Here is a 9,240-nt window from a genome sequence, read left to right as displayed (position 1 = left end):
GGCGGGGGTGGGGGGAGGACAGAATTTGATAAAGTTTCTTCAACAAGATTTTCTGTTTGTGTAAAGTTTAAAGAAAATTTTTACAAAATGTTCTATAGAACTTACCTGACACCAAAAGAACTTCCCCTAATGTACAAATCCATGTGTTGGAAAGTCATAATAAAGTGAGGTCTTTTTTTTCCACATGGGGTGGGTATGTAATCAAGCTAAAAAGTTCTGGATGATGATTTATAAATTGATTTGGAATAACCAGAAACATTTCTGTTAAACATGGTGAGAATGGGAAAACAGAAACTGGATAAACTTATTATATATGGTTATAGCTGTCAGATTACTGTGTGCTCAGCTAAAACAGACAGACTTTCATGAATGCTAAAAAACCAAAGTTGGGATTCTTTTGTAGCAATCTGGGATCCCTTAATAGTTTACCTGAAACCAAGGTATCCTGAACTACCTGTCTCTAGATTTGTAACATAAGTACGATTAAACTTCAGAAGGAAATTTTTTATAGTTATACTTCTAAGATATTTAAGGTAGTTGTCATTCCTTTCCTTGAATTTTCGAAGAATGTTTTCTTGCATAAGTTCGGGAATAGGTTAAATAGTTAAATGTGTTATTTCATGCAAAGAGAAACTAATTTGTAACTGATGTTGTTCACCAATTGATATAACAGTATAATGTTAAAGATCTTTGTGAGAGCAAGGTTTGGAAGTCTGTGATGTATTAATTTGTTAATGAATGTTAGAAATGACCAGTTTGTTTATAGAGCTTGATGGAGGTATGTATATACAATCCTGTTTCTTTTTAATGTAACAATGTATAATTTAATAAAACATTTATAAGCAGATAACGTTTCTTCAACTTTAGTAGCTGCCCCCAAAATTTGGGAGCTGGTCTTATTTTTCAGCCTTCTGGTTTTTATATTTTCATGTTTACATAGTTATATCAATATTCATTGACGAACTATGATCAAGCACCTTTTAGCCTCAAGAACATTCCTCAATAGTCAAAAGTTAACCAATTTGTACCACACACACATACAGAAAGTAATATCCATTAATTCACCATAGCCAAGTTTTGCTATCTGAAAACAGGAAAGAAAAGATTTCTTTAAAATAAATTTTGAAAATGTCAGCTCAAATTTTTCTTATCTCTACTTTGTAACTAAAATTCTACCTTTTCTGTTGTGTGGTGTGATGTAAATTTATAAGCTGGGTCATGAATTTCTGGACATGGTTCAGGACTCACACAGTAAATCTCATAGATGTTAAAATCTAAAAGGTCAAAACAACAGACAAGCCACGTTATCTAAATACCATTAATATTAACCAATAAACCCATAAGACAAACCTAATGTAAATTTCCAGAATTCCTGAATTTCTGTCTCATCAATTAGCAGTGAGGAATATTTGAGTTATATAGCCAGTTCTGGAGTGGCATGTGAGTTATATAGTCAGTCCTATATAGACCCGAAAGAATGGAGCAGTCTGCCTGTTGTATCATACCTAGCCTAAAAAGGGGAGGGGAAAGAAAAAGGGAGGGAAGGCGGCAGAAGAGGGGAGAAAAAAAGGAGAAAGACAGACAGAACATTTACAGTGTTGGGAAACAACAGGATAAAACTAGAATCCCTCTCCATTTAGATACAGCAAGGCCCTTTCCACACAGCACAGGGAGAGCGGGTTGCAGGTTGAATAAAGGAACCTGCTCTCCCTCTTGCTCTGTTCGAGTGCCTCCATGCAGGCAGCGACCGGAGCCTGCAGGCAATGTGGGCTGCCAGCACACCTTTGCACGGAGGTGCATTTAAAAAAAACCGCACCTGTGGAAAGGGACCCCTTAGCAGAATGCACAGTCGCAGAGGGTGCCTCCTGCCGGGGCCCTTCGCATGCAAGCAACTGCAACTTGGACTTTTTGAAATGCCCCTGAATAACGTGATTCTGGTAAAACCTGTTTTTTGGAGGATAACGCAGCATGTTAGGGGCGGAAACATTGCAAAGGTCCCCCCCAAAACGGGGTTTTCACTGTCATCCCGCAGTTATTGGCCCATGCAGAAGGGGCCCGAGAACAGTCTACTACTTCATTTCGTTCCCTAGGTGTCAAGAGATGGTGGATGGTGGATTCAGAAAACTTCTCTTTTCTGTAGAAGTTTGTGCAGCTCGGAGATGTAGATGGAACACATTCCAGATGGCAGCATCGCACATTTATGTTGTTGATTGCTCCGCGTATCAATTAGGATCAGTCAGTAGAGGAAAAAACCACAGAATGCTGACACTGGGCCCTTCCCCACTTTTCCTGCTGCTGCCGTCACTGCGCACTGCTCTTAGCGCGCGGCATCCCTGGCGCGCGTCCGGGGGTCCCCACGACCCCGCGCTCTGCGCTCTGCACGGGGTCATCAAAAGGCGCCGTTTTTGCCAGCGCCAGGGATGCCGCGCGCTGAGGGGGCGCAAGAGCGGCAGCGTCAGGGCGGCTGTGCTGTTGCCGCCTCTGACGTGGAGAGTGCAGTAGGACCCCGCGCTACTTGCGGAGAGTAGCGCGGGGCTTAAGATAAGTGGGAAAAGGGCCAAAGTCAGTAATAACAATCTTACCCAGTCAGTGCTAATGAACAGTGCTAATGAACAGTGCTAATGTTCCAGTCTGCCACCCGGTTATGATGCCCATCTAAGCTAAGTGAAAGAAACAAAGAACCCACCCTTGCCTGGCTGACTGCCACTCAGCCATCAAATCCACAACAGACTCCTTCAGGAAGACCCAGAAAAACAAAAAACAAGAAAACCTACTTAAATCTACCTAACATACTCAGCTGATAGTCACTCACTGGCTATCTAACTTACTTACGTACCCACACCTATTAACTCAATAATATTATCCTAATTAAACTATACTAATTATACTTTCCTATGCAACTCCTGGAGCTCTTAATGCCCCCTACGATTATCAGTTTGAATGCTTAGAGCTCCCCACAATGACCAAGTGGCTCCAAACAGCACAACTCTGGCTCCAAATAGCCCTGGGTAGCTCCTGCACAGATCTGTCGTTTACAGCAACCCCAATGATTTTAAGTCAACTTTGGAAGGTGGCCACAAAAAAGCAGTTCTGGGGGACTCTGGCCCCTCCCATGCAGGTAGAGAAAGGGGTGGTTCCAAAGACTCAGCCCGAGCAGCTCCAACAGCTCTGGGAAACCCCCAGACAGGTGGGAAAGGGATGGCTACAATGCCTAAGCAGGTCCGACGACTCCGGGCAACCCCTGGACAGGTGGGAAAAGGGGGCCCACTGCAAAAATGTAGCCTGAGAAGCAACAACTCCAAGCAACCCCCAGTAAGGTAGAAAATGGTGGGTGACTGCAAAAACGTAGCCCCCGCAGCACGAACAACTGCAGGCAATCCCCACTCAGGTGGAAAAGGGGAGGCTGCTGCAGAAACGTAGCCTGAGCAGCAACAACAACTCCGGGAAACCCCCAGTCAGGTGGGAAATGGGGGGTGCCTGCAAAAACGTAGCCCCCGCAGCTCCAACAACTCCGGGAGTTGCAACCCCCAATCAGGTGGAAAAAGGGTGGTGCCTGCAAAAAGGTAGCCCCCACAGCTCCAACAACTCTGGGCAATCCCTAGTCAGGTTGAGGAACTGGGGTGACTGCACAAATACAGCCAAATGGCAGACTTTCTCAGAAGCAAGCAAGCAAGCATCGGTGCCTGCAAGCCGTCCAAATGGTTTCAATCTCCAGTTGTTTCCAGCATCGTAAGTAAGACTTCATGGGAGGAGTCAGAGTCCTAAATTCTCAATTCTATTAAACCCTTTTTTGAACTGTTGCTTATTTGTCTATGAGTTTTGCATTCTGTGGGTTGGTTTACAGGGCAACAAATGGGAGAGCTCTCCAGAGATTCTCTCCCAGCCAATGACTGGCATGCAGTTCTGTAGGGAGAGTTTTTGCACCTTTGCGGAGGGTTTTGGAAAGGGAAAAGAAAGCTATGATGAGCCCACGGCACCTCAGCATACAAACAGTGCTTTTTGGATAATCAGGGAAGGTTATTAACACTTTTTATTCCCTGAGATACTTTCAAACTTATTTTTGTTTCTGGGCCAAACAGTGTGTATCTGGGCCAAACAGAATAAATTACAGAATGCTGGTCCTGGCCAGCCCATTCTATTCCATACTGAGATTGAGTGATAGTTCAAGATTTCCCATTGGCTTTCTTGAACTTGTACTTCCTCTGATCTGGAGAACCTGTCTTCATGGGATACCACTGTTGGATAATAATCAGTCCAACCCAATAAATTTGGTAAAGTGAAGTAGAATCTATTGTCGAAGGTTTTCACGGCCGGAATCACTGGGGTGCTGTGTGGTTTCCGGGCTGATTGGCTATTTTATAGCTAGTAAGTATCATCTACTTACACAATAGACCACAGTCTCTTATCTGTCTGGTGTGACAAATAGCAGATGGTTGTATTCCTTGCTAGCTGTTAGCCCTGACCCATGAACCCCTGGCTCTGCGCCTCACAGTTTAAACAGACACCATTATGCATTATAATCTAAAACAGACATTGTTACCTGGTTTGTCAGCTTTCACAAGTTAAACCAAACAGATATTAATTTGTCTCACAAAGAAGAAAAAGCATAATTTGTCTCACAATTCCTTACTAGTATATAGAGTCTAAAACCAGCCAGTTAGCCAGATAGATTATTTTTTTTTGAAGGAAAGAATTCAGATATGGGGATAGTGAACATCTGTGAACTGTGTGGGGGAAATTAGGAATGCTTTCCCTTCTGTTGAATGAAGTGTGATCCTCAGAATCAGATGTTTCCTTTCTTTTTTGTCATCAGGTGCTGCTTGATATTCAGATCAGGCCTCAATATAATGATGTAGCATTTGGGAAAGAAAATGCAGCCTAGCAAACCTGCACTAGAGGCCAGGATGGAGAAGATCTGCACGGCTACTGTGTATTTTCCTTTTGTGCTTAAGTAGGTGGGAACAAAGGACACCCAAACACTACAAAAGACTAGCATACTGAAGGTGATCAACTTGGCTTCATTGAATGAACTAGGCAGCCTCCTGGCAAGGAAAGCTACTGTGAAACAGAGGGCAGCCAGGAAGCCCATGTAGCCGAGAGCTGTGTAAAACATGGCGACAGACCCCTCGTTGCACTGCAGTGTGATCTGTCCAGGCTGGCTGTGCATGTCCGAGTCTGGGAAGGGGGGAGACGTTCCCAGCCAGACTGCGCAAATGGCAACTTGAAGGCCAGAACAGGAAATGACAATGGAGTTTGCCACACTCTTCCCCACCCATTTCCTCATCGGGTTCCCTGGCTTAGTGGCCATGAAGGCCACCACCACTGTAATGGTTTTGGCCAACACGGAAGAAACAGCAATGGAGAAGATGATGCTGAAGGCAGTCTGGCGTAGGAGGCAGGTCACTTTCCTAGGCTGTCCAATGAAGAGGAAGGAGGAAAGGAAGGAGAGCAGGAGGGAGATGAGAAGAATGTAGGTGAGATTTCTGTTGTTGGCCTTGACCACAGGAGTTTCCATGAATTTAATGAAAATTATTAAAACACCACCTGTTGTTAGGGACAAGAATAGCGCAAAGAAAGTCATGATGATCCCCAGAGGTTCTTCATAGGAGAGGAATGTGATTCTTTTGGGAAAACATTGATGTTTGTCTTCGTTTGCAAACTGATCTTCTGGACACTTGTCACAATGATCTGAATCTAAAAAAAATATTACTTGATTAAAAAACCCTTTAATTTATGTAAAGCTTCTGGGTGAAATGAGATTCACCTGCCTAGAATTCAACATCTGCAGGGTCAATTCAACAAAATTACTTGGGTTTCTGTTGTCTGGTAAGCTGCCTCTGTTCCATTTCCCCCCCCCCCCCCCCCACACACACATGCTTTCCCCAAAGAGCTTAAACAGCAAATTTGTTCTTAGATTCCATCTCTGGGTAGAGCTGAAGCAGTTATGCCTTCCTGACTACATTTGATTTGTTGTTCAGTGGGAATTACTTCAAGGCATACCGAGCCAGTGATTAGACTCCTTGACTTTTTATTATGCTGTTTTTGATAAGGCTGATCCTGAGCGTCTTGTGCTGGACATGTGGTTGGAAAAGCTAGCTTTGAGAGAATTTGTTTGTTTGAGCTTTTTGAGGAGGTAACAAGATATTATTTCAGATGAGCTGCTCAAGTCTTAAAATTCTTAAGTTTGAAAATAGATTTTAATGTTGTTTGGCATTTTTTTGTTTTTTAACAGCTGCTCCTGCTGTTGATTTTATCACATTAAAAACGCTGAGTCAGGCAGTTAGTTTTGTGGGCCCTAAACTCCACAATTCATGTTGAGACTGAAGGTTTGTTAAATTTCTATTTAGTGAAGTTTTGTTTTGTTATTGTTCTGGTTGATTTCACAGCTGCCAGTTCTTTAGCTGGTTGTTGGCCTTTCATTACAATTCGAGCCTCGCCCACATGCAGAATAATGCACATTCAATCCACTTTCACAATTGTTTGAAAGTGGATTTTGATATTCTGCACAGTAAAATCCAGCTTCAAAGTGCATTGATTGCTTGTGCATTATTCTGCATGTGCAGAAGGGACCCGTAGACATCTATCTTTCTTCCAACTTTTCTCTGGTTTTTGTCACAGCTGGCAAATTGCTTGAATTGAGAGATAATGCCGAGCTCAAAATCTTCTAGAGATTTCAAGATTAAGTGGGGATTTGTCATTCCAGGCTGAACCATTACACTACAGTTTGCCTATACAGCTTGTGCTCAACAAAGCAAGATAAAATCAGTGTAGAGTTCAGAGCTCAATGGATGAAGCAGCTGCTCTATATCCAGGTTCAATTCCTGTCAGCTCCAGAGAGTCAGATTGCAAGGAGCAGCGCTTCTAAGAAAAGCTCCCTGCCTAAGATCACACAGAATTTCTGCTTGCCAGAGAGCGTGATACCAGGCTGGAACTTTGAATACCTTTGAATAAAATCTCTGAGGAAAAACTTGCATAGCTAAAACTTTGATCTGCTCTCCCAAGTTAACTGTTTTTGGATTTTGTTTGTGGGGGGAGGTGGGGAGGTTGCGGTACCTGTCTGAGTTGAGACTGTCCCTTCGCTGCACAGCACACACTTGTAGCAGCAAATCTGCTCTCCCTTTGGAACCATCTTCCGATATCCAGGCAGGCAGCTCTCCGTGCATACAGAACGGGGCCTGGTCTATAGGGTTTCGAGAAAGGAAGAAGGGGCTTTTAGGGATTTTGCTTATGGAAAAAGAGAACCAGAGAATCATAAGTCAAGATCCACAAAAATCAGGTAACTGTCCTAACAATACCCTCCTCTCTGTTCATCCAGCCAAACCAGAAAACGTGAAGTGACTCAGGGCTTGACTGAGATACATAAACCCTTCTATGCTAGTGGATGTCAAGTGCTGAGACGGCTGAAAGCTCTATACTGTGGTAATAACAACAACAGCAATAACAATAGTACAGGATATTCTTTCTCCCATTTTATCGGGCTGAGACTGGCCTAGGGTCAACACATGCGCTTATGCCTGAAAGAAGATTTGAATCCAAGCCCATTTGCCTTGCCAAACTTGAATATATGTTGCAACCAAAGTAGAAGTGCATAATGTGAAAACAAAAGGCAAAGAAATGTCTCACCTGATTAAACCATCTGGGCCAGACAACGGCATTCTCCTGAATGTTCAGCTCTGGACCTGAGGGAGTCTGGGTCTTAACACCCCCAACTTTCACCCTCCTGGCAGTCTTGTTGGAGAAGGTGACCAAGTTCATAATATCGTAGTCAGCTACTAACTCCCCATCCTCATTAAAATGCATATTGTTCTCAGGTGAAGTGTTAAAATGGATGTTTTTCAAAAAAGGATGAAGCTGAAACGAGGATTTCAAGACCAAAGACAAGTAAATGTACCTCAGTCCTCTCCCTTCTTTCCATTTTTAAAGTTTTTACTAAGAATAATGGCAGTTTGAACTCCAGGGAAAAGAGAATTCAGAAGCATTTGGCTGGAGGCCAGGAAGTAGGAGACCCCAGTTCAAATCCTCTCTCGGCCATGATGGCACCCAGAACTACATGCTGAGATCAGAGCTCCGTGGTTTTTGGTCTCCCCACTTTAGCTCAGGCACTTGTTTTTTTAGGAAGATTTTTTTAGTTGTGGGTGGACAAACTGAAGGGCTTCTGTTTTTTACCTTTTGGACTGATATGAGGCGTATGAGCCTTTCTCTGCCTCCTCTCCCCCACTCCTTGTCGACCTCATGGAGCACAACAAGAGAAAAGACCTCAGCTGGAGAGGTGAGAGACGCTGAGGCCGCCGCCACCACCGCCGCCGCCCACCCCTGTCTTGTACTTGTTCAGGAGAGGGGAGTGGAGCTGAGTTGGCCAAGCCAGCAGCGTCAAGGCAGCCTGTGCATCTTGTGCAGCACTGAACTGAGCAGCTATGACAGGCTTGTCACAGAGGAACTTGTGGCAGCAGCCCCCGACTGCGAGCCCTTGTAGTGGCCTCAGAGCCATCTCTACAGGTGCCTTGCTGGCGGTGAGAGGGCCGAGTTCGGGTACGTTTCTTTATTGACCAGTTTTTATATTGTTGGTGGAGGCGAAGAAGATGCGTGGTTCACCCAAGGTCTGGACCTAACGTGGGAGGTCAGAAAGAGACTCCTGCCCCTCTCCTCGCCTTTGACCAACAGCGTCTGTCAAGAGGATCAGTGAGAGTAGATCCCGAGCCATTCTTATGTTCTTATGTTCTTATTTCTGCTTTATTTAATTTTAAAGTATTTGCTGCTGTATTATTGTTTGTTTAATGGGGTTAATCTTATGTTTTATATGCCATGTATCGATGTTGTCAAAGATTCGTGGGTCATCGAAATTCTTCGGGGTGAGGCGGCCTATAATAATAATAATGATGATGATGATAATAATAATAATAATAATAATGATAATGATGATGATGATGATGATGATGATGATGATGATGATGATGATGATGATGATGATGATGATGATGATGATGATGATGATGATGATGATGTATTCTACGCAAATACCTCTAATATCCTAGGTCTTTGGGAAGGACTCGATATTCAGAGATGAATTCCAGACACTTGTGCTTTGTTGTTGATGTATAATTTATTACGATGACATTGATGATACGATGATACACTACCTGATTATTCAAATAAAATATTTGGATGACAAAGATCATATATCACATAGTTGTGTAAAATTGGCACCCAAGTCTTCAACATAAAACCAGTGTCCACTCAAAG

The 9,240-nt window shown here is 43.5% G+C and overlaps 1 protein-coding gene across 1 annotated transcript; it reads right to left on the bottom strand.

Moving 5' to 3' along the window:
- Positions 1 to 4,783: 4,783 nt before the first annotated feature.
- LOC125429848 (vomeronasal type-2 receptor 26-like) lies at positions 4,784 to 7,800 on the bottom strand. The gene is made up of 3 exons (XM_048491378.1): positions 7,624 to 7,800; positions 7,054 to 7,180; positions 4,784 to 5,694 (listed from the first exon to the last, which is right to left on the bottom strand). The coding sequence occupies exons 1-3, from the start codon at positions 7,798 to 7,800 to the stop codon at positions 4,784 to 4,786; spliced, it is 1,215 nt and encodes a 404-aa protein (XP_048347335.1).
- Positions 7,801 to 9,240: the final 1,440 nt, after the last annotated feature.

The sequence above is a fragment of the Sphaerodactylus townsendi genome, linkage group LG03, assembly GCF_021028975.2.
Source record: "Sphaerodactylus townsendi isolate TG3544 linkage group LG03, MPM_Stown_v2.3, whole genome shotgun sequence".
Classification (NCBI taxonomy): Eukaryota; Metazoa; Chordata; class Lepidosauria; order Squamata; family Sphaerodactylidae; genus Sphaerodactylus; species Sphaerodactylus townsendi.
The sequence above is the reverse complement of the archived record's forward strand: the minus strand, read 5'-3'. Positions and strand labels throughout refer to the sequence as shown.